The following is a 24,269-nucleotide window of genomic DNA, read 5'->3' on the forward strand; positions in this document are numbered from 1 at the left end:
AACACCCACACAGCACTGACAGCTCAGCTGCAGTCCTGTCAGAGTCCTCTCCGTTGTTTTAAGTGAAGCCTACATTCGGCGAAGAATCTGCCAGAAAGCAATTTTAAACTTCCAAGAAGACGCTTCAAGAGCTGGGTAAGTTTGAGTTTGTGCTTGGAGCATACAAGAGTAAAGATCCCTGCTGTTAGGAGAGAGGTCTCAAGGTAAAAAAAAAGCTCCTTTATAGAGCCAAAGATCTTGGAAAAGTTGGTCAGCCATGCCTGTAGTATACAATGAGTAAATGCTAGGCCATGTTTCCCTCCCGCTCTCCTTCAGGACTCTATTCTTTTAGCTTCTGTATAGTTTGTTTTGAGTCACATGATTTGAAAGTTGCTCTGGGTTTCACGGGTTGTTTGGGTCATGACTGGCACTGTTTCAACGACTGCTCTGTCCCGCCATATTTCACTGTCTGTTTTCTGTCATGAATTGCTCTGTTTCAAAGACTATTCTGTCTTGCAGTTTCATCGAGTCACCGGTCATTCTGTGATGGAGGCCCCTCGGTGTTGGATAGGGTTATTTTGTATCAGTCGTCCTTTCATGTTTCATAGGGTCATTTTGAGTTAGACGCCCCTCCTCATTTCATAGGGTCATTCTGAATCACACACCCTTCCACGTTTCATAGGGTTGTTTTGTGTCAGAGGCCCCTCCACATTTCATAGGAGGCTCTGTGTTACAGTCACCATTCCACGTTTTACTGATCACTGCATGTAACAGGGCCACCCACTTTCCTCGTGTTTCCTGGGTCACCCTTGTGATTCCAGTCTTGTGCCTCTCACCGGATGTGTTTGTGTCACAAGCTGTCCCATGTGACAGGCTGCACGACATCTTAGACCCTCAGCATAAGACAGGGTTCCCACTGTCAACAGCCTCCCTGTGTGAGCAGTCATTCCAAGAGATAGAATGCTGTGACTGGGTGCCGCAGATCAAATTGCGGCATCTGAATAATAGTATTTCAACTTCACTGAAAGCTTCTTTCCTATCTCCTCACCTTCTAGACTTATAACCGCTTAAGAAATAAAGATACATTTGCATAGCCCCTTTGATTTTCCTTCTAGGAGATCACAAAGCGCTTTGTAACCAGTTATGTGAGTGTCATGGAGCCAGTCAGCACAGAAACAGATCCTTCTGCCCACTGTGTCTGTGCCAGCCTTTAAGCTCCCACTTATCCTGCACTCACCGCACTTTATTCTCCCCACATTCCCTTCAACCTCCCCCAGGCCTGATCACTCCCAGAGGGTGAAATCTGACATGAAACACCAACCCACACTTCCTTGAGACGAGAGAGCAAACAGGAGAGCCAGCGAGATGGGCCTCTGCAGGCCGTGATATGGAACAGCTGACTGGATTTCTGGAGCTGTGAGTCAGCAGACCAGCAGGAGCCTCAGCTGAGTCGCTGTGGAGATCTGGGCAGCACTGCAAGCAGCTTTCACACTGTGGTTGCCGTGCAATCTTGATGTCCCCAACATCCCAACCTGTGTTGCAGGCAATAACGTATTCATGCAAATTATGTCCCTTAAGCACTCTGTAGCCAACGGACACACAGCAACACTGCACAAGGTGTTGGGTTTGGGGTGAATACTGGCCAGGTCTGTGAGGAGGAATTACCAGTTCGGTTTTGATCTGGTTCTATTGGATGCTCTGAGTCCATTTGAGAGATTCTCAGACAGGCCTTCTCCAAGGTAACCCTTCCTCAGGCCACATACAGCCCCGAATCCCCACCAGCCAGGTCATTCCCTCTTCTCGCTGCTACCATCTGACAAGAGCTACAGAACTCTGAAGTCCCGAACCACTAGGCTCAAGAGCAGCTGCTTTCCTATCGCCGTCACCTGTTTGAACTGACCCACACATCCCTAATCCTGCCTCAGCATCAGAACTCTACAGACCACCTCTTGCACTACCATGGACTCATTTCTGATTGTGTTTATCCACTAGTGCACGATGTTTAATCTTTGTGCCTTATGCAGTTGATGTATAATTTATACTTGGTGTGTTGTCTGAATCTATGTGCCCAGGCACTGCTTGTAGCTTGAGTTCATTCTGAGAGACCACTGGGGAAGCTAATGTCACCAGCCTGGCACTAGGACCCAGCAGCACTACCAACAGCCATTCAACAAGCATCCCCCCCCCCACCCCCCCAAAGCTGCTAGATACTGTTCACTTACCCACCTTTGTCCTGTTTTGCAGGTAATGGCTGTTGCCAATCAGTAGGAGCCTCCGACTTTCTGCACGATCACACAATGGTTCGGAATGTGGATGACTTTGATTTCTGCCTTCCCACCCATGCCCAGAGCCTCCTGGACGGGTTGAAAAGCATGAGGTCCAACCCAAAGCTCTCGGATGTTACCCTCCTGGTGCGCGGGCACGAGTTCCCTTGCCACCGGAGCGTGCTGGCGCTATGCAGTAGGTACTTCCATGCCATGTTCACGGGGGACTTCATGGAGAGCATCTCGGCTCGGGTGGAGCTGAAGGAGGTGGACCCTGCGACGATGGAGACCCTGATCGACTTTGCCTATACAGGGAAGCTGACCATTAACCAGCAGAACGTGGAATCCCTGACCCAGACCTCCAACCTGCTGCAGTTCAGCACAGTGCAGAAGGTGTGCAGCCGCTATCTCCAGCAGCAGATTGACCACACCAACTGCCTGGGCATCTACGAGTTTGGGGAGGTGCACGGATTCCCAGAGGTCATTGCCAAGGCGCGCTCCTTCCTCCAGGAGAACTTTGAGGCAGTGTCCCGGAGTGAGGAGTTTCTGCTACTGGGCAGCGAGAGGCTTTTGGCCTACATGGGGGCAGAGTTGCTGCAAGTCCAAGAGGAACAGTGCCTGGTCCAAGCCCTCCTCAGGTGGATAAGGTACAATGAGGCAGAGAGGAGCTGCCTCCTTCCCAAGCTCTTTGAGCTCATTCACCTTCCATTGCTGTCTGCAGAATATCTGAGAGATCAACTTTTGCCTGACAAACTCATTCAGGCGTGTGACCATTGCAGAAAACAGATTGAGAGATTCAAGGTAGGGGTTAATTGTGTCAAGTGGTCTGATAATTCATAGATTGAGAGAATATGAGCTCCAAGAGAACGTTTTACATGCAGAATAATTTCCATATTTCTTTACAACATAGAAGGAAGCTCAAAGTGCAATACAAGTTCATATTATCTAATTTTCCCTATAATCTAACCTCAACTCAAAGTCAACATCAAAGTAAAAGTTATTTTCAAAGCGTGTATGTATATGTTACCATATACAGTCATGGGATTCATTTCTTGTACAGGAAAATAAATACAATAGAATTTATGAAAAACTCTACCTAGTAAACAAATACTGACAAACAACTAATGGGTCAAAGAAGAAAAATTGCACAAATAAAAAATAATACTGAGAAACTGAGTTGCAGAGTTCTTGAAAGTGAGTCTGTATGTTGTAGAATTAGTTCAGAACTGTGGTGAGTCAGGAGCCTAATGGTTATGGGTAATAACTGTTGCTGCGCCTGGTGGTGTGGGACTGAAGGCTTCTGTACCTCCTACTGGATGGTAGTAGTGGCCAGAGACCATTGCCTGAATATTGGGTGGATCTGCTTTCTTGTGGCAGCGCTCCATGTTGTTGTGTTCAATATTGGGGAGGTATTTGCCTATGATGGGCTGGGTTGTATCCATCACCTTCTCTGTTCCTGGCATTGGTGTTTCCATACCTGGTCATGATTCAGCCAGTCAGGACACTCTCCACTGTGCATCTATGGAAGTCTGTCAAAGTTTTAGATGCCATGCCGCATCTTCACAAACTTCTAAGGAAGTAGAGGTGCTGCCTTTGTGATGGCACTTACGTGACAGTTCCAGGACACGTCCTCTGATATGATACCAGCAAAAAATTTAAAGCAGAACCCACCACCTACCTGTACATAAAGGGTAATTGAGAGTGGTCAATTTTCCTACCAGTTTGCACCTCTTAGGATGTGGGAGCAAAATGGAGTACCAGGGATCAGTCAACATGCAAACTCCACACAGACAGCACCCAAAGTTAGATTTGAACTCACGCAGCTGAAGCTGTGAAGCAGTAGCTCTGCCAACCACAAAAAATTGCTCCTCCCCGACAATGAACTGCCTACTATATTAAAGCATACCGCCTACTTTCTGCTTCATTCCATTCCACTCACTATAACTTCCCATTTCTACATAGCCCTTGTGCTCACTATAAATCTTGGCTTCCAGACCTACAGTTTGAAAATTCACACCTATGAGTTCTCAGACTCATCCATGGCCTCCCCCTGCCTTCACAAAACCTCTGTGCTCCTCCATTTCTATCAATATACGGCAATCCGAGACTCTAGAATATTTATCCTAAGTATCTCCACCTTCACCTCTTGTTCGTCTTTAATGTTTCTTTAAACATATCCTTTAACCATATAACCACATAACAATTACAGCACAGAAACAGGCCATCTCGGCCCTTCTAGTCCGTGCCGAACTCTTACTCTCACCTAGTCCCACCAACCTGCACACAGTCCATAACCCTCCATCCTTTCCCGTCCATATACCTATCCAATTTTTTTTTTAAATGACAAAATCAAACCTACCTCTACCAATTCTACTGGAAGCTCGTTCCACACAGCTACCACACTCTGAGTAAAGAAGTTCCCGCACGTGTTACCCCTAAACTTTTACCCCTTAACTCTCAACTCATGTCCTCTTGTTTGAATCTCCCCTACTCTCAATGGAAAAAGCCAATCCACGTCAACACTATCTATCCCCCTCATAATTTTAAGTACCTCTATCAAGTCCCCCCCTCAACCTTCTACGCTCCAAAGAATAAATACCTAACTTGTTCAACCTTTCCCTGTAACTTAGGTGCTGAAACCCAGGTAACGTTCTAGTAGATCTCCTCTGTACTCTCTCTATTTTGTTGATACCTTTCCTATAATTTGGTGACCAGAACTGTACACAATACTCCAAATTTGGCCTCACCAATGCCTTGTACAATTTTAACATTACATCCCAACTCCTATACTCAACGCTCTGATTTATAAAAGCCAGCATACCAAAAGCTTTTTTCACCACCCTATCCACATGAGATTCCACCTTAAGGGAACTATGCACCATTATTCCTAGATCACTCTGTTCTACTGCATTCCTGAATGCCCTACCATTTACCATGTATGTCCTATTTGGATTAGTCCTACCAAAATGTAGCACCTCACACTTATCAGCATTAAACTCCATCTGCCATCTTTCAGCCCACTCTTCTAACTGGCCTAAACTCTCTGCAAACTTTGAAAACCTACTTTATTATCCACAATACCACCTATCTTAGTATCATCTGCATACTTACTAATCCAATTTGCCACCCCATCGTCCAGATCATTAATGTATATTACAAACAACATTGGATTCAGTACAGATCCCTGAGGCACACCACTTGTCACCGGCCTTCAACCCACCACTACTCTCTGGCATCTCCCATCCATCTCTCATCTTTGGCCCAATATATATTTGTGGCTCAGCATCTAACTTTGCTTTTGATAGAACTCTTTGGGTGTATGATGAGATGGTGAGCTCTGTGTGAGATACTATCTACACTCAGAGGCCAGTTTATTAGACACTCCTGAACATTTGCTCAGTAATGCAGATATCAGCCAATCATGTGGCAGCAACTCAATGCATAAAATAAAAGCATGCAGACGTGGTCAAGAGGTTCAGTTGTTGTCAGGTCAAACACAGGATGGGGAAGAAATGTGATTTAAATGACTTTGACCGTGGAATTATTATTGGTGCCAGACAGGGTGGTTTGAATATCTTGGAAACTGCTGATTCCCTGGATTTTCATGCACAACAGTCTCTAGAGTTTACAGGGGATAATACGGAAAAATAAAGCACCTAGTGAGTGACAGTTCTGAGGGCAAAAATGCCTTGTTAATGAGAGAGGTCAGGGGAGAATGTCCAAATTGGTTGAAGCTGACAGGAATGCACCAGTAATTCAAATAACCACATAGTAAAAAATTGGAGTGCAGAAGAGCATCTATGAATGCACATCACATCAGATCTTGAAGTGGATGGGCAACAGCAGCAGTTCACGAACATACACTCAGTGGCCACTTTATCAGGCAGAGGATGAGCCTAATAAACTGGCCACTGGGTGTAAATGGGTAATGATTTTGAATGAGTTACAAGTTGGAATCTAAACAAGGTTTAGAAGACTTTTGAGATAAGCGATAGCCAGCAGTTAGCCTGAGTGGTAAGCTGTGCAGTCAACTTGAGGGGTTCAGTTTTACATGTGACTAACAGATGCCTGGAATCATTACGGGCTGTAATTCGATCCAGGAATGTCAGTGGTTTATATGCAAAAAACAGATCACTAGAGGTTAATTCTAGGCTGAAATTAAATCAAGCTATCTTCTTGGCAGATCTAGATTGCTTATGTTTTGCTTTGATAGTTCTTGATGTCACACCAGCATGCTGTTTCTTCCAGCAATGACACCCTATGGGTAGTTCCATTGTTGAGTAACTCTATGCTCTTTTGAGTCCCCAGTGTTATTTGAGAAGGATGAAAGAACAGTCTGTGCTATTACTTCACAGCAAATATTGTGTATCAGACTGTAAGTATCTTGAGATCATGAGTGTGTGTATAAAATATGACCTGGCCAGGAAATTATGTGGGCCATTCATTGGATTTATTGCAGAGTGCAGCACAGAACCCACATTCAGTCAGCTCACAGAAAGCTTTTTAATTCCATGGATCCAATATCAGTCACCATCAAATTTAAGTGGGATAGTGGATGGTTTAGAATAGCGATATGAAAGCCCTTCAGCCATGTAACTTAAGGTCCCCTTTCTCACCCCCTTCCACCAGACAAATATTATTTTGGCCAGTTGTGAAAGAGCCCAAATTACCATGACAACACTCCTATCTGCCTCTGATTTCTGTTTCCAAGAACTGTCTGAGATGCCATTAGAATAAGCCATGGAAAGTGATAGGGCAGTAGCCACATACACCCCAAATAGAGATAGAAAGCCCGGTAGTGCCCTCCCATCTTTCTGAGAGTGACTTGCTGCAAGAAAGATTTTGAGGAACCCTGTGGCCTCTTTAATGCATTAATCCAATCCTCCAGATAAAGAAGGGCTTTTGTAATTACCCAAGGACCCAGAGCCAGGTTTATGGTAGAGATTTCATTCTAACATTGGAAGGCCCCAAATGTGCATATCAGTGAAATGTCATTTGCGAAATGGCTAAGAATCCAATTCTATTCCCAGCTAATCGACAAGTTAAAGCATAGAGAAAGGACTAAGCCTCGTTCATGCTCATTAGCCCACCCACGCTCTTTGATATATAACTTCAAATACATAGCTATTTCCCCAGACCCCATGCCCCCACTTCAGTTTAAAATACAGCTCGACAGGTTGTCTTAACTATTCTTGTGATGGGGAGTTCCACCACTCAGTCATTCATTGGGTAAGTTTCAACAGGATCCTACTCAATTTATTTATGTGTGTGAATTCTACAGTGGTTTTCCTTGAGTTTGTTTCCCTCCCTCTGGTTTATCAAGCTCCCCGCCCCCCCAAAATCATGAAGACCTCTGTCAAATCATTCAGCCTTGCCTTTGGTACAGAAAAGTGTCCTAGCTGTGATTAGTCTTCCCTGGACACCATGAACTCCAGTGGTATCATTCTCGTAAATTTGTTTTGCACCTTCTCCATTGGTTCCATATCTACAACTCGTCACAGTACTCGAAGAGTAATGTAATCAAGGATCTTCACTTTTGAACATTATTCTGTTAGCAACCAACCTCATCGTGTTTGACAACCCTTTCCACTATTTTCGGCAATCTTTGTATCTCTACTCTTAGATCCCTCTTCCCTAACCCCAAATACATTATGTCAACCCATTTTCACTGTTAAAAATCTCCAAGGACATATTCTTTTCTTGGGAAATGCTCTCTGCATTAAAAGTCAGTTATGAAAGATTAGGTGAAGTCTTTATTAGATTCAATGCTTCCATTTTAATTGTTTAACTTTTAAGGTATTGTCTAATCATTTGTTTACTAAATTTATTTCATATCCTTAACAAGGAGCGATGTCAAGTTATGCTCTGCTAATATTAAAAAGTGTAATAAAATCTTATTAAAGCAGAGGCAGAAGATGAAATTTGTTGGTGATGGGGACAAATCTCTTCAGTGACTGAGAGCAAAACTCCAAAAGGGTGTGTTCTCCCTAATGCCAGGATCAGGGATGTCTCAGATTGGGTATAGAGGTTCTGAAAAAAGAGGAACAATAGGCAGAGGCTGCAGTGTATATTGGTATGACTATATACAGTCGATAGAAATAGGGATGAAGTCCAGCAAAATTAGCTTAGAAATTTAGGCAGAAGATTAAAATCAGGACTATATCTCAGAAACACAGGTAATTAGGTGATAAAGAAGGCATAGGACATGTTTGGCTTCATTGATTGGGGCATAGAATATAAAATCCTGGATATAATATTGCAACTATATATAACACTGGTAAGTCCACATGGACTATTGTGTGGAATTCTGGTAACACGCTACAGGAAGGATAGAGTTGAGTAGGAGAAAGTGTAGAAGAGGCTCACAAGGGTGTTACCTGGTTTGGAGAATTTTAGTTATGGGCTGAGTTCATTTTCCCTGGTGTAAAGGATGCTGAGAGGGGACTTGAGGGAGGTATATAAAATTATAAGTGGCAGAGATAGAGAAAATAGTCACAGTAGGGGTATCAAAAACAGGAGCATATTTAACTTTAAGATGAGAGGAAGAAATTTTAAAGAGAATTTGAAGGGAGAGAGTGGTTGATTTCTGGAATTTGCTGTCAGAGGAGCTGGTGGAATCAGGTACAATCACTATGTTTAAGGACATGTAGACAAGCAAGTAGAATAAGAAATGGATCTAATGCAGGCAAATGGGACTCATGTAGAAGGCAGGATAGTTAGGATGGATGTGATGGGCCAAGGAGCCTGTTTCTGTGCTGTACAACTAAAAGTAACTATGACTAACTGTGCCTGTAACTAGAGAAATACTAAGTGGTGCTTGAGATATCATTGACTGTTTACCAGGAGATCCACAGTAAAGAATGACACTCTCTGCAAATGGGACTCAGCCATACTGACACATGGGCTGAGAATTAAAGCAATACAGAGAATGTGGATAGCATTGTTAACAAAATGGATAGTGCATATGGATGGAATTATCTCTGCTCTTCATCCCTCACTTCTAGGCTGAGTCTAGGCAAAGACATGAACCCAGTCTCAAGAGGTTTCAGGAGGTCTTGGTGGTCATTGGAGGACGGGCATTGGAGGACTCAGATGAAGATGCTGGAGATAATCAGATCTTGTCAAGAAATTGCGGGTTTTACAACAGTAGGACCAGTAAGTGATACAATGATATGGATGTTCTGTGGATGCAAGAGCTGGCAATTTTCTATAATGATTAAGCCTCTAAGTAGGGAGAATCCTTCTCGATACATGCCAGAACATGAAAACTAATACGGTGCAATTGCATCTGGTCAGATCTTTATTGCGTGATCGCCAACAATCTGATCATCACCTTTGGTTCATATATGGCCAGTTTAAGACATGTTGCAAGCCTGTCTATGCCGGATTTTTGACAGGGTCAATCCAGTTGCCCCCATTCTTCTGTCCTGCAACTATGTCACCTTGAAATACATACTCACTTCTCTTTTGAAGTCACTTTTGCAATCTTTTCCATTCTCTCTTTCATTCTAAAGCATTACAGCTTGTTACATAAAAAGGTTTCTCCTCAAGAACCATCCGTGGATTTAACGTTATTTATAGTAAGAGCCGGATACCAGGTCTAACTTTTTTTTTACATGAATTTATATTTAGGAGCATTGCTTACAGATTGAGAACAGTGTATAATTGTACAGACAGGCTGGAGCCTGCAATCAGTTCTTAGGTCTTCAAGAGTACTGTAGTAGACGCGTTATTAATGAGTGATACAGTTTGCACATAATCGCACCTACCTGATTTTCCAGCATTGGTGTCTGGATACTGGGAGTGGTTGGGATTTCCAGCAGCCTCGGGTTGAGGGTGGTGATTGTACGGCTAATCTGTCACTTTGCATCCACAGAGCAATGGTGCATCCTGCCAGACTTCCCAGACCATAACAAGTGGGGATTTGCCATCACAGCTTTGAACAACGATGTTTACATCACAGGTGAGATGCTAAAGACATCCAGCACAAACTTGTGAAAGGAAGGACTTGCCTTTACGCATCACAATTCGCCTCCTCAGAACGTCCCGATAAATTTCACAGTTAATCATACAGATGTTGTATTAAAGACTCCTCTAATAACAGCAGTGAGTGCCACAGACAGCAATAAGCTGAATAAATAACCTATTTGCTTTTATTGATTTTACTCAAAAGGTGGATCCTACAATTGCTCTAGAACTTTGTTTCCTCTTAATGTTCAATTAAAACTTGTTTTAAAATCTCACCTGAAGGTAATGGAAATTGATTTAAAATCTCTGCTTAAAATAACATCTGCGACTCAAACATGATGTTGCATTAGACCATGAAGACAATAAGACCTGGGAGCAGAATTAAGCCATTTGGCCCATTGCATCTGCTTCCTCCATTTGATCATGGCTGATTCATTAGCATGGGTCAAAAATAAACAATGATGTTATGACAGAAGAGCACCACAACAACTCAGCATTCAACTGGATTTGTTGAGACTCACTATCCCAATGTTTTGGAACAATCCCCATGGATAGCCTTTCGAAATATTCATGGATACTGCATCTGGGGATGGGGAGTAAGCACAGTGTTCCATTGTGAGTGGGAAGTGCAAATGTCATGGATTTCTGGGGTAAATCACAGCAAATAAAACTGCCACCTGGTTAATTGCCTCTGCAACCCTCTCTATTACCATCACATCCTTCCAACAGTGTGGTGACCAGGACCATAGTCTAACCAATATCTCATACAATTGCAATATGATGTCCCATTTCTTATACTAAATGCTTTGGCCTTTCAAGCAAGCATACCAAATGCTTGTTACTACCCTATCCCTCTGCGTCACCACCTTCAGGGAGTTATGAGCTGGCACCCCAAGGATTCATTGTACCTTAACACACCTAAGATTCCTGCCATATACTTTATATATCCGAGCAGAATTTAATTTCCCAAAGTGCCTGGCATTTGTCTGAGTTAAATTCTACCTGGCATTGCTCCACTCAGCTTTCCAATTGATCTATGTCCTGCTCTATCCTTGGACAAGCTTCTTCATTATCTTCAACTCCACCAATTTTTGTGTTGTCCGCAAACTTAGGAATTATACCCTGCTGCATTCACATCCAAGTCAACTGTATGTATTACAAACAACAAAGGTCCCAACACCGACTCCAGTCTTACAAATTACCAGTCTGATAGACATCCATCCACAATTCCTCTTGGCCCCCTGTCAACTTTCCAATTTTAGATCGAGTTCAGCAGCATGTGTTGGATCACTCATGCTGTAACATTCTGCACCAACCTACTATATACTGCCCTGTCTCCTTGCCTGCCTTCTCAAAAAAAAACATCAGTTGTGTGTGTTGTTCTCTCCCCTGCACAGAACTGCACTGACTTCCAAACCAGTCCCTGTCTGTCCATGTAAACATAAGTGCTGCCCCTCAGAAACTTCTGTGACAACTTCCCTACCATTGATGTAAGAAGCTCAGCAACCTGTAGCTTCCAGGCTTGTTCCTACTTCTCCTTTTGATCAAGGGAACAATATTGGCTTTCTGGTACATCACCAGATGTAAAAATCTTTCTAAGAACTCAAGGAAGCTCTTCCATTGCATTCCTTATCACCTGAGATAGATCCCATCTGCCCCTGAGTGTTTATCCATCTTAATGGGTCAGCACTTCCTCTGATAGAGATATCCACCAGAATATCGACATATTCATCCATGATATAACTCCCAAAGCAGCAGTGATTTGCATTATTACTTGGGAAATATACTATGGGACTTGCAGGGAAATGTACTATGGATATGTGGTCGATGTTTAGAGATATCTTGCAGGATGTTAGGGATAAATTTGTCCCGGTGAGGAAGATAAAGAATGGTAGGTTGAAGGAACCATGGGTGACAAGTGAAGTGGAAAATCTAGTCAGGTGGAAGAAGACAGCATACATGAGCTTTAGGAAGCAAGGATCAGTTGGGTCTATTGAGGAATATAGGGTAGCAAGAAAGGAGCTTAAGAAGGGGCTGAGAAGAGCAAGAAGGGGTCATGAGAAGGCCTTGGTGAGTAGGGTAAAGGAAAATCCTAAGACATTCTTCAATTATGTGAAGAACAAAAGGATGATAGGAGTAAAGGTAGGACTGATTAGAGATAAAAGTGGGAAGATATGCCTGAAGGCTGTGGAAGTGAGCGAGGTCCTCAATGAATACTTCTCTTTGGTATTCACCAATGAGAGGGAACTTGATGACTGTGAGGACAATATGAGTGAGGTTGATGTTCTGGAACATGTTGATATTAAGGGAGAGGAGGTGTTGGAGTTGTTAAAATACATTAGGATGGATAAGTCCCCAGGGCCTGACGGAATATTCCCCAGGCTGCTCCACGAGGCGAGGGAAGAGATTGCTGAGCCTCTGGCTAGGATCTTTATGTCCTCGTTGTCCACGGGAATGGTACCGGAGGATTAGAGAGAGGCGAATGTTGTTCCCTTGTTAAAAAAAGGTAGTAGGGATCGTCTGGGTAATTATAGACCTGTGAGCCTTACGTCTGTGGTGGGAAAGCTGTTGGAAAAGATTCTTAGAGATAGAATCTATGAGCATTTAGAGAATCATGGTCTGATCAGGGACAGTCAGCATGGCTTTGTGAAGGGCAGATCGTGCCTAACAAGCCTGATAGAGTTTTTTGAGGAGGTGACCAGGCATATAGATGAGGCTAGTGCAGTGGATGTGATCTACATGGATTTTAGTAAGGCATTTGACAAGGTTCCACACGGTAGGCTTATTCAGAAAGCCAGAAGGCATGGGATCCAGGGAAGTTTAGCCAGGTGGATTCAAAATTGGCTTGCCTGCAGAAGGCAGAGAGTTGTGGTGGAGGGAGTACATTCAGATTGGAGGGTTGTGACTAGTGGTGCCCCTCAAGGATCTGTTCTGGGACCTCTACTTTTCGTGATTTTTATTAACAACCTGGATGTGGGGGTAGAAGGGTGGGTTGGCAAGTTTGCAGATGACACAAAGGTTGGTGGTGTTGTAGATAGTGTAGAAGATTGTTGAAGATTGCAGAGAGACATTGATTGGATGTAGAAGTGGGCTGAGAAGTGGCAGATGGAGTTCAACCTGGAGAAGTGTGAGGTGGTACACTTTGGAAGGACAAACTCCAAGGCAGAGTACAAAGTAAATGGCAGGATACTTGGTAGTGTGGAGGAGCAGAGGGATCTGGGGGTACATGTCCACAGATCCCTGAAAGTTGCCTCACAGGTAGATAGGGTAGTTAAGAAAGTTTATGGGGTGTTAGCTTTCATAAATTGAGGGATAGAGCTTAAGAGACGCAATGTAATGATGCAGCTCTATAAAACTCTAGTTAGGCCACACTTGGAGTACTGTGTCCAGTTCTGGTCACCTTGCTATAGGAAGGATGTGGAAGCATTGGAAAGGGTACAGAGGAGATTTACCTGGATGCTACCTGGTTTAGAGGGTATGGATTATGATCAGAGATTAAGGGAGCTAGGGCTTTACTCTTTGGAGAGAAGAAGGATGAGAGGAGACATGATAGAGGTGTACAAGATATTAAGGGGAATAGACAGAGTGGACAGCCAGCGCCTCTTCCCCAGGGCACCACTGCTCAGTACAAGAGGACATGGCTTTAAGTTAAGGGGAGGGAAGTTCAAGGGGGATATTAGAGGAAGGTTTTTCACTCAGAGAGTGGTTGGTGCGTGGAATGCACTGCCTGAGTCAGTGGTGGAGGCAGACACACTAGTGAAGTTTAAGAGACTACTAGACAAGTATATGGAGGAATTTAAGGTGGGGGGTTATATGTGAGGCAGGGTTTGAGGGTCAGCATGGTGTTGTGGGCTGAAGGACCTGTAATGTGCTGTATTATTCTATGTTCTTAAATGAAGAGATATGGTTGCGAGACAGTATGCACTCTCAGATTAATAATATTTTAAATGCACTGAATTACGTAGCAACCCAAGATTAGGAAGCACAGATGATAGGTTCTCTTACCTCCGTCCTTTTCTTCAGGCTCCCCACTCTTCCCCTACTTAACATCACACCTACCAATTGCAATTACATTTCCTAATTATCACCTTGTCTTAGTTCTGACCCACAGTTATGCTCGACTGCATAACCAGCCTCCAATTCTAGTATCCAACTAGACTAAGGCCTTTGTCTAATCCCAATTTGTTTATCGACTCTGAAATTTTACAATGAAGCAAGAAATCTGTGATTTTTTTCAAAATCATAACTTAAACTCCTGCAAAGATTAAAGGGCAAAAAAAAGAGATTTTTGAAGACTTATCCAAAGTTCAGCTGACAAACAATTCTACATTTTGCCCTTACAGGAGGCTCAAGAGGCAGCAGGACGGATACTTGGTCGACAAACCAGGCCTGGAAATTCGACTCCAAAGAAGGGGTTTGGGAACCAATTGCTCCAATGTTAAAACCCAGAACCAACCACACAACAGCAGCACTAAATGGAGAAATCTATGCCATTGGAGGTAGCGTGGCAGAAGCAAAAAAAAAGATGATGGGAATTGGCCAATCTGGTTTACTCTGTACTGATATTCTAGTTAGGTCCTCCTGGAATACAAATCAATTCTGCACGCAGATCTGTTTATTGTGCACGAAAGTGGTGATGTCTTAACTCAAAGCATCCTGTTTCGTCCACGAGACTCTAACTTCTACAGCTGCCTGCGGTAGCTCGTCTATGAGAAAAGAAAGCTTATTGGAGCTTTACAGATACTGTGAATGTGTGCGTAACCATGGAAATTAGAGATTGTTAGTTTGAATCAACTGAGCTCAATGTCACTGAACCACACAAACCACTCTTTGACTAACTTATCAACCTGTTACCCTTAAGAATTCAGATGTGCACCCCTCTATTCCTCTGCTCGTCCCAGTATGTTTCCATTTATTGCATATTCACAATAGTCAGCGTGGGACTGTAATTTGTGATCCAAGTATGTACCAATCATTGACCCAGTTACACTAATCCTATATTAACCCCATTTTTATATCCCCATATTCTCATCAACTCTCCCAAGATTTTACTACTCGTAAGCTTAAAGGGGTAAGTTACGGTGATCATTTAACATACTAACCCACATGTTTTTGGAATGTGGAAGGAAATGAGAGAGCTGAAGGAAACCTACACGGTCTTGGCAAGAATGTTTCGAAGCACACACAGACAGAACTCATGGTCGTGGTTGAACCTGCCTCTCCGGAGCAGGAAACCAGCTGCTTCACTCTGCCCTTCTTTGTGGCACCTCCACAATGTTCTTTCAGTACATAATCCTCTTCAGGATATCACTACTATCTAATGTGTTTTCCCCAGAATGTCCAGAATTCCCACTGGAATTGGATGTTCCAAATGCTATTCTGTTTTCTTTAAAAGAATTCTGGAGTTTAGGCAGAAAATAGTTCTTGCGGGAAAACATTTTTTCCCCCCAGATAGTTCTGAGTGCAGTGAGGATTTCCTCTTGTGTTACCTGTAGTTTTCATATAGAAAACAATAACACATCTAATTAAATGCGGTATCGCCCGGGAATTATTTTCTCACTGATACTTCCTGCATCCGTAGAGATACAAGATAAGAAATGACTGTGTTTGAGAGGGATATAATGTCTCCATTACAGTGGAAGGAAAATGAATTCATACCATCCTGTGTAGTGAAGTTTGGTTCCTTCTGAATTGCAGGAACCACACTGGATGTTGTGGAGGTGGAACGCTACGATCCCTACACCGACAGCTGGACTCTGATTGGTCCAACAGTGAAGTACGTTACTAACTTCACAGCTACAGGTTGTGGGGGAAAGCTCTACGTGATTGGCTCATGTGCAGCCAAGTACAATGTCCTCACACTACAGTGTTACAATCCTGTCATAGGTAGGTGCCAGTGTGATTCATGGGAAACTGAAGTGAATGTACTGCATTTGATGGATGCCTTTAATTGTTATTTCCTAATAAATGCCTTGCTATATTTAATTTTATGACCTGTACTCCATTCCCAGTCCATTCTCTTCCCTCATTTCTTTGGTCAATGGGCTGAATAGCTTCCTGATCATAATGAATATATACAGTATACATACATATACTAGCCTCTTTAGTTCTTTTCCCTTTTGCTCCTATTCCACTTCTTTTGGCTTTTTTTTTCTCTCTCACCTCCTTTCTTATTAATTTTGGCAACTGGTTGCTTTTCTCCACACATGAACCCTCTTCAACTGCCAATGCCTCACAGACATATTATTTCTCATTATTTCTGCCACCTCCCCCACTGTCTTGGAGATGGACTCTTTCTCAAGAGGAATGCTCCATGGATTTGTCTGAAATTAAAGCAAGAAATCGGAGAGTCATGGTGTCACCAGGGCAACCAGTTCTCCGGTAAATAATGGGAGAGGTGGTCTTATTTTGAGAGTTGTTTGACAGCAGCAAAGCTGAATTTGTACAGAGTAGATGATGCATGAGAGGGGAATGCCAGAGGCTAATCCTAAATTTATTCTTTTAAACATGATTCCACGCCAACATTCCATCACCATGCGCTGCAGACCTATTGACAAATTCTAACAAAATGCTTTCAAGTCATCTTGAAGCAAATGTATTCTGCCCAATCCAAACTTTAAATCTGGTGACAACTCAATTTCACTGAGACCAAAAGACTGTCCTTTCCTTTTAACTTATATGCGTCACTGTCTTTTAGCATTCAATGTGTTGAAGTAATTGAGTACATGGCATAGGATGTGAATGCAGAAACAGGCCCAGTTTTCCTCTTGAGGACTCTAAGACAATTTAGTTAATGGGTTATGTACCTCATCACATTTATTTGTGTCCAAATTTCTATTGGGCTCAGGCAGATCCCATCCATCTATCCTGCATCCTCTTTGACTTTCTACCATCAGGCAGGAGACTCCGACGCATAAACCCAGGAAGAGTCAGGATGGGAAGCAGCTTCTTCCCTCGGGCCATTAGGCTTCTGAACTCCCTGCTGCATCACATTCAAAGTGTCACTGCTTAATCTGTTCCGTACCTTACAATACTTAATATTAATGCACTTTAGTTTTTTCTTCATGCGTGACTCAGCTGTAGATTTTATTCTTGCCTTCATAAGTTATTGTGTGTTACGCGTACCACTGTGTTTTACACCCGGGTTTGGAGAAATGTTTCATTTCTATATACATTATATGGTTATATATATTATATACATGCATACAGTTAAATGACAATAAACTTGACTTGATATTCTTAATAAATTGCAAAGATTTGCAGCTCTTAGATAACTGTATTTCCTTTCATATCAATCTCTCTACAGAAATTATAATCTGTCAACAGGAGATTGTGCCTGAGCGTTAAGCCTGCCCATTTTAGATAGTTCACTGGGATGGCTTCACAAGATAGGTTAATCCCACTCAGAATTTCCACAGAGGATAGCTTTTGCATTCTGCTGACCCTTGGTTGTTCGTCCATCTTTTCTGTAAAGTGATCAAAATTATTTCAAGTGCAGGGTCAGGCAATGGCAGTAACGCAAATATTTATTGCTCATCCCCAAATGGTCTTGAGAAGGTGGAGGTAATCCACCATCTTGACACTCTAATGTAGTGGTCACCAACTTTTTTAAGCCCAAGATCCACTACCTCGGCCTTACTGAAAGGCGAGATCGACTCCAATTTGATTAGTCACACGCGTACGCACTGGGGCAGAAAAGACCGGAAGTAAAACCCCACAACCCGGAAGTAGAAATAATGCATAAGCACCAGGGGTACCTACCCTTTTTTGCAACATAGACCAGTTTAATATTGACAATATTCTTGTGGACCAGCTGACGGGGGGTGGGTGTGTTCAACACGACCTTCGTGGCTCTCGGCACTTAGCAGCTGTCCCGCCCTGCTCATGTTTTTTTCCGCAGCAAAAACTCATCGGGTTCGTCTTTAAGTGCAGGGTGCTTGGACTCAAGGTACTGAAGCAGTTTTGAGGGCTTCATTGCCGCATTAGACCAGGCCCGAACTCCATCCTCTGCCCGCCCACCTCCAGACGCCCGCCGCCAGGTGCAGCTGGTCATGGGTGGGGTGAGAGGACAAGGTCAGGGCCGGAGGTCCCCGTACCGGGGCCGCGGTGGTTGCGGTCCGGACAGAGCGACCAACCGAGCAAGGAGAGCAAGAGGCCCACGCCTGCCCCCCTTGTAGGATCTATCGGCCGACAAAAGTTTGTTTCGGCAGGTCACAGCGAGGTAGCTGCTCTGATACTTATGAAACCTTGAGCCCAAATTAGGTTGTCTGCGAATATTTTAGCACCAGATTCCCCACGAATATTCGGTGTGGTAAACAGGTTCAGAGACGCCGCCCATCTGTCCGCGCTCTGGCCCTGTAGCATCCGCACTACCCGCCGGCCACGCATTTAGGCGACTGATGACCTCGCGTGGGTTCAAGTTCAACAGTGGCTGAGACAGGGAATGAGGAAAGGCGCAACTGACTCATATCGTTTCCTCGTGGCCCAGTGGTTGGGGACCACTGAAGTACACTGTGTAGTGCGGGGGACCTATGCGCACGCGCACTGGGCGGAAAGAATGGAACCGAAAACCCCGCAAACCAGAAATAATCTCTCAACAGTATTTGTGTATTTATTTTTCTTTTTTTTTGGGATCTACTGGGAAAGTCTCAAAAATCGACCAGTCGATCGAGATCGACGTGTTGGCGACCACTAATATAATGCATATAGAGTAGATACTTTCACTGTGTTTTGGACTGGAATGTTTTTCAGGGTTTTTTTTTCTACAGACAAGAAAAGAATGATTTTTATTCATAATTTGGTGAGCTGTGTGAAATGGAGTTAACTTGTTGTTGGTAGTATCAAATAAATGGCTGACCTTGCTCTTCTAGTTGGTGGAGGCCTCGATTCTGTGATTCTTATGCAAGAAGCCGTAGCTTGCTGCTGCAGTGCATTTTGTCGGCAGTACACAGTGTGCCTGTGCTGTTAGTGGTGGGTGGGGTGAATGGTAAAGTAGTGAAGGGTTGCCCCTTATGTGGCTTGACTGTCGCAGGAGTTATATTCATTCCGTGAAACTGAGATATATCAGTATGTTCCTGACATAATTTGTAGATGGTTGGAAGTCTTTAAAGTCAAGTCAAGTTTATTGTCATTTAACAATACATATGTATACCGCCAAATGAGACAACATTTCTCTGGACCAGGGTGTAAAGCACAGTAGCACACATAACAACTTAGGAAAGTAAGAATTAAATCTACAAATGAACTACGCGTAGATAAACCAAGTAAAGTGCATAAATTAAATATTGTAGGGTACAGTACAAATTATGCGGTGATACTTTGAATGTGATGTGTAAGGGAGTTCAGAGGCCTAATGGCCCGATGGAAGAAGCTTTTTCCCATCTTGACCATCTTGTCTTTATGCATTGGAGTTTCCTGTCTGGTGGTAGAATGAAGGTGGGGAGGTCAACCACTCATCACAGAATATTTGGCCTCTGAGTGGCCTGCTTGCTTTTGGTTTCTAGGGGCCACCTCCATCAACAGGTTGTGGATGGCTGGAGATTTGGTCAAGGTCATGTCATTGATTGTCAAGGGAAGTTGGCTAGAGTCTGTCATGTCGGAGGCAATATTTGCCTCACTTACGTATTTTATATATTACTTGTCACTTATCGGCCAAACATTAATGCTGCCTGTACGAATTGGCTACTTTGGGAACTTCAAATAGAGATAAGCACTGAAATCAGCAGTAATTATCCCATGAATAATTTTATGAATACAGGGAAAGCTACTGTAGACCATAATACCAGTCTCGGCAAATCTCTACATTAATAGAGCAGATTATCTTTTGATGGCAACACCCAGTAATGAAGAATGGTTTGATTAGACTTCAGTGTTGTTAAGCCATTGGCTAGCCATCTACCAGCAGAAGTTAAGAGCTTGCTCCCATAATCACAATCTCTTCAGTTTCCTTGTGTTCCTTGCAACAACAGTGTTCAGATCTTAAAGCCACTGTAATTAAAAATGTTTTGTGTTTAATTTTGCTGCTGCAGATAACTGGAGTGTCATTGCGTCACCCTTCATTCCAAAGTACCTCTCATCCCCTCGATGTGTGGCAGTAGACGGAGTGATTTATTTGATTGGAGACAACACAAAGAAAGTCTATGCATATGACCCTGAGGCCAATATGTGGCAGAAAGTAAGGATAATCTCCTTCTCCCTTTTCCTCTCCTTTCATTCTCATGCTTCACTTTGTCCTTCTTCCTTCCCCCTCCCCTCACCATGTTCTGGGTTTTGTGGGCTCTGAGATGACTGATGAGGTTAATGTGGGAACCACAAGCTCTTCCACAGATAGGGAAGAAGGTGCCTGACGTTGATTCTGAGATGGTGCACTCATTCTAGTCTTTGTGCTCCTAACTCGGAGTTCTCATTACCACCACCATCACAAATGTTCTCCTTTGGCCATTCTTGGGCCTGAGATTCTTAGGCATCAGGGAAGATGCTGCATCTTCTGAAATTTTTTTCACTGAGCAACTCTTCCCATGACAGAATTCAGAATCGAGTGTTTGTTTTGAGAATCTGGTGTCAGGCAGGTCAATTGAACTTGGGGCCTTGGCCTGGGAGAAGACTGATTTTAGTTTGTTGATGTTTCTATTGAATTTGGAAGATTTTGCCGAGGCAGCATTAGTAATATTTTCCCCATGCCTTGAGGTAGTGCAAGGGAGTCCTTGGAAAACTAAGCCAACACGGACATTTACACTACACGCTGCATCTGCAAAGGAAACAGCATTATGAAGGGCCCCATGCACCCCTCATACAATCTCTTCTCCCTCCTGCCATCTGGGAAAAGGCTTTGAAGCATTCGGTCTCTTACAATCAGACTATATAACAGTTTCTTCCCTCAAGCTATCAGACTCCTCAGTACCTGAAGCCTGGACTGACACCTTGCTCTATTGTCCTGTTTATTATTTATTGTAATGCCGGTACTGTTTTTGTGCACTTTATGCAGTCCAGTGTAGGTCTGTAGTCTCGTATAGCTTTCTCTGTGTTTTTTTATTACATAGTTCAGTCTAGTTTTTTGTACTGTGTCATGTAAACCATGGTCCTGAAAAACGTTGTCTCATTTTTACTATGCACTGTACCAGCAGTTATGGTCGAAATGACAATAAAAGTTGTCTTGACTTGACTTGAAAGTAGGGCCTACTGTGGCCTGGTAGGTGGCAGAAAGCCATTGGGGGAGATACGCAGGATACACAGCATCTAACTGGCACAGTATTAATGTGGCTGGTCCAGTGGAGTTTCTATTTAGTGAATATGTACATAGACAATTCAAAGCAATATGCAGGAAACATACAGTTCAGAAAGGTGTAGACACAAGGGACTACACTGGGATTTAGAAGAATGGGGGTGGGGGGGAATCTCATTGAAACCCACCAAACATTGAAAGACCTAGACAGACTGAATATGCAGAGGATGTTTCTAATAGTGGAAGAGTTTAGGGCCAGGGAGCTCAGCTTCAAAACACAAGGACATCTCCTTACAACAGATGATGACTTTCTTTAGTCAGAGCATGGCGAATCTGTGTGATTCATTGCCAGAGACGGTTGTAGAAGCCAAGTCATTGGGTAGATTTAAAGTGAAGTTGATAGGTTCTTGATTAGTAAGGGCATCAAAGGTCACAGGGGGAAGGCAGGAGAATGAGGTTGAGAGGGAAAATAGATCACAGTGTTCAAATGGTGGAGTAGATGAAAATTCTGCTTCCATGTCTTCTGCTGGAATCTGGAGCATCACACAAAGCACTGGAGAAACTCAGGTCCGGCATCATCTATGGAGAGTCAACACTTCAAATGAGAGATAGCCATGAGGGTGCCCGCTCCCATTTGTCCCCTTCCTATCACCTGTCAGTCTTTGATCCACCCCTTCTTTCCATCTTTTTTGTACTGCTGAGTTTGTCCTGTGCTTTATGTATTTGAAAAGATATTTGAGGCTCAGGTGCGCAATGATCAAACACATCATACTGTGACGTAACCCCTGTAGACACAGACTATGTGCATGATCCATTGTTCTTTTTCATTCCTCTTTCAGGTTCAGCTGCTCCATAAGTTACATGAAAATGGTGGTATGGTGGCGATTGCTGGGAAGATCTATGTCACTGGTGGCCACTGGACGGGAATGGAAGGGGACTACAGTGTGGAGCTGGAGGTGTATGATTGTGCTAAGGATGTGTGGACTATTGATAGCTTCCTGCCACGCCTCTGGTTTTATCACGGGTCCTGCTCCATTTTCATTGATACATCCAGGTGGACTGAGCTCTTTCCAGACAACAGCTTCTAGGAAGTACTTACACCGCCTGCGATCTACCTGACTTCACAGTGTGCACAAAATGAACAGCAGTATTGAGTGCACGGTTACAATGGGATTTTATATGGTGCACACACTCACTTTTGGCAGATTTAGTCCGAAAACTTTTTTGGAGGCCCAGAATTCAGTGAAGGGAATAGGCTATGACTTCAGGTATCACCTGACAATTGCCTCGCATATTTATCATCTCACATGTGATTTAACCAAACAAGCTTCACTTATTAACACAACACACACAAAATGTTGGTGGATTGCAGCAGGCCAGGCAGCATCTATAGGGAGAAGCACTGTCGACATTTTGTGTGCATTCCACCAGCATTTTGTGTGTGCTGCTTGAATTTCCAGTATCTGCAGATTTCCTCGTGTTTGCATTTTTAAATTCACTTATTAACTGTGGTTCCTGTGTTCAAGTAACAAATAAATTAAGATTTAATATTAATGGCTCTTTACATCTTGAAACAAACCTCAGTATTAGTTGGTAAAGATGTAACCCATTTACTTTTTAGCAAAGTTTGAAGTAAATTTTATTATCGAAGTACCTATATGTCACCATATACAACCTTAATTTTCCTGTGGGCAGACTCAACAAATCTATAGAATAGTAACTATAACAGGATCAATGATTCCAGAAGGCAGAAGACTACAAACTGTGCAAACACAAATATAAGTAACTAGCAATGAATAATGAATACATGAGATAAAGGGTCCTTCGAAGTGAGACCATTGGTTGTTGGAACATTTCAATGATGGTGTGAGTGAAGTTGAGTGCAGTTACCCCTTTTGTTCAAGAGCCTGGTGGTTAAGGGATAGTAACTGTTCTTGAACCTGGTGATGTGAGTCCTGAGGCCCTTGTATCTTCTACCTGACGGCAGCAGCGAGAAGGGAGCATGGTCTGGGTGGTGGGGTTAGATGCTGCTTTCATAGATAGCATTTCAGTGGTTGGCTGGCATTACTTGTGATGTACAGGACTGAATCCACTACTTGTTGTAGGACTTTCCATCACACTAACAAGGAAAATAACCTAATCCTCAGCAAAGGTACATAATCTCACAAGTACTTCCATCTTCAAGCAGAAATGATAAGCACGTAACTGGTACCACTGCCCACCACCTAAACCTTTCCATCTCTCCCAGCGTCTGAAAATAAACGAATTAAAGACTTACAACCACATAAAAATAGTTTGATTACTAATCTTTAAAAATTGAATCAATTGTGGTGAAACAGTACAAAAGTTATTTGAGGGAACGGAAGCAAGGTGAGCAGAGGAGGAATGAAAGCTTTCCCATATTTAGTTAGGGTTAGGGATGGGGTGAAGGACGTTGGATGGGGAAAGTGGCACCTGTTACTCTCTTGCCATTCAAGAGAGTGACATTTAGTCATTGGAAATATTTTTGTCTTTACAGTCACCTTACACTGAAAACCAGCACCATCTCCTGACTGGAAATAGTACTGCAGAAATAAAAATAAAATTAATTTAAGGCTTCGGGAATATCATCCAAATTTCAAAATATTCCTGAAGGTGGCAACACAAGTAAATATGGTAACAAAGAAAGCATGTGAAAAGCTAGCTTTCATTTGGTGGCATATAGATATTGGTGTAGGGAAGTTATAGTACAAATTTATCAACATTGGTATGCTACATGTAGAATATTGTGTATAGTTTTGGTAGCAACATTATTGAAAAGTCCTAAAGAACGATCTCTCCCCCGAAACATCGAATGT

General features: G+C 43.1%; 1 protein-coding gene across 1 annotated transcript; it reads left to right on the plus strand.

Moving 5' to 3' along the window:
- Window positions 1-22,975, plus strand: klhl30 (kelch-like family member 30). The gene is made up of 8 exons (XM_059989824.1): window positions 1-135; window positions 2,224-3,044; window positions 9,248-9,398; window positions 10,120-10,206; window positions 14,555-14,710; window positions 15,909-16,097; window positions 20,240-20,385; window positions 22,272-22,975. The coding sequence occupies exons 2-8, from the start codon at window positions 2,277-2,279 to the stop codon at window positions 22,518-22,520; spliced, it is 1,746 nt and encodes a 581-aa protein (XP_059845807.1). The 5' UTR covers window positions 1-135; window positions 2,224-2,276; the 3' UTR covers window positions 22,521-22,975.
- The last annotated feature ends 1,294 nt before the right edge of the window (window positions 22,976-24,269 follow it).

Source organism: Hypanus sabinus, chromosome 2, assembly GCF_030144855.1.
Source record: "Hypanus sabinus isolate sHypSab1 chromosome 2, sHypSab1.hap1, whole genome shotgun sequence".
NCBI lineage: Eukaryota > Metazoa > Chordata > Chondrichthyes > Myliobatiformes > Dasyatidae > Hypanus > Hypanus sabinus.

Excerpts from the sequence above, each read along its gene's own strand:
- klhl30 (XM_059989824.1), top strand. The coding sequence starts at position 2,277 with ATGGTTCGGAATGTGGATGACTTTGATTTCTGCCTTCCCACCCATGCC. Across the intron at positions 9,399-10,119 it reads GTTTTACAACAGTAGGACCA|AGCAATGGTGCATCCTGCCA; the intron begins GTAAGTGATACA and ends TTGCATCCACAG. Across the intron at positions 10,207-14,554 it reads CAACGATGTTTACATCACAG|GAGGCTCAAGAGGCAGCAGG; the intron begins GTGAGATGCTAA and ends TTGCCCTTACAG.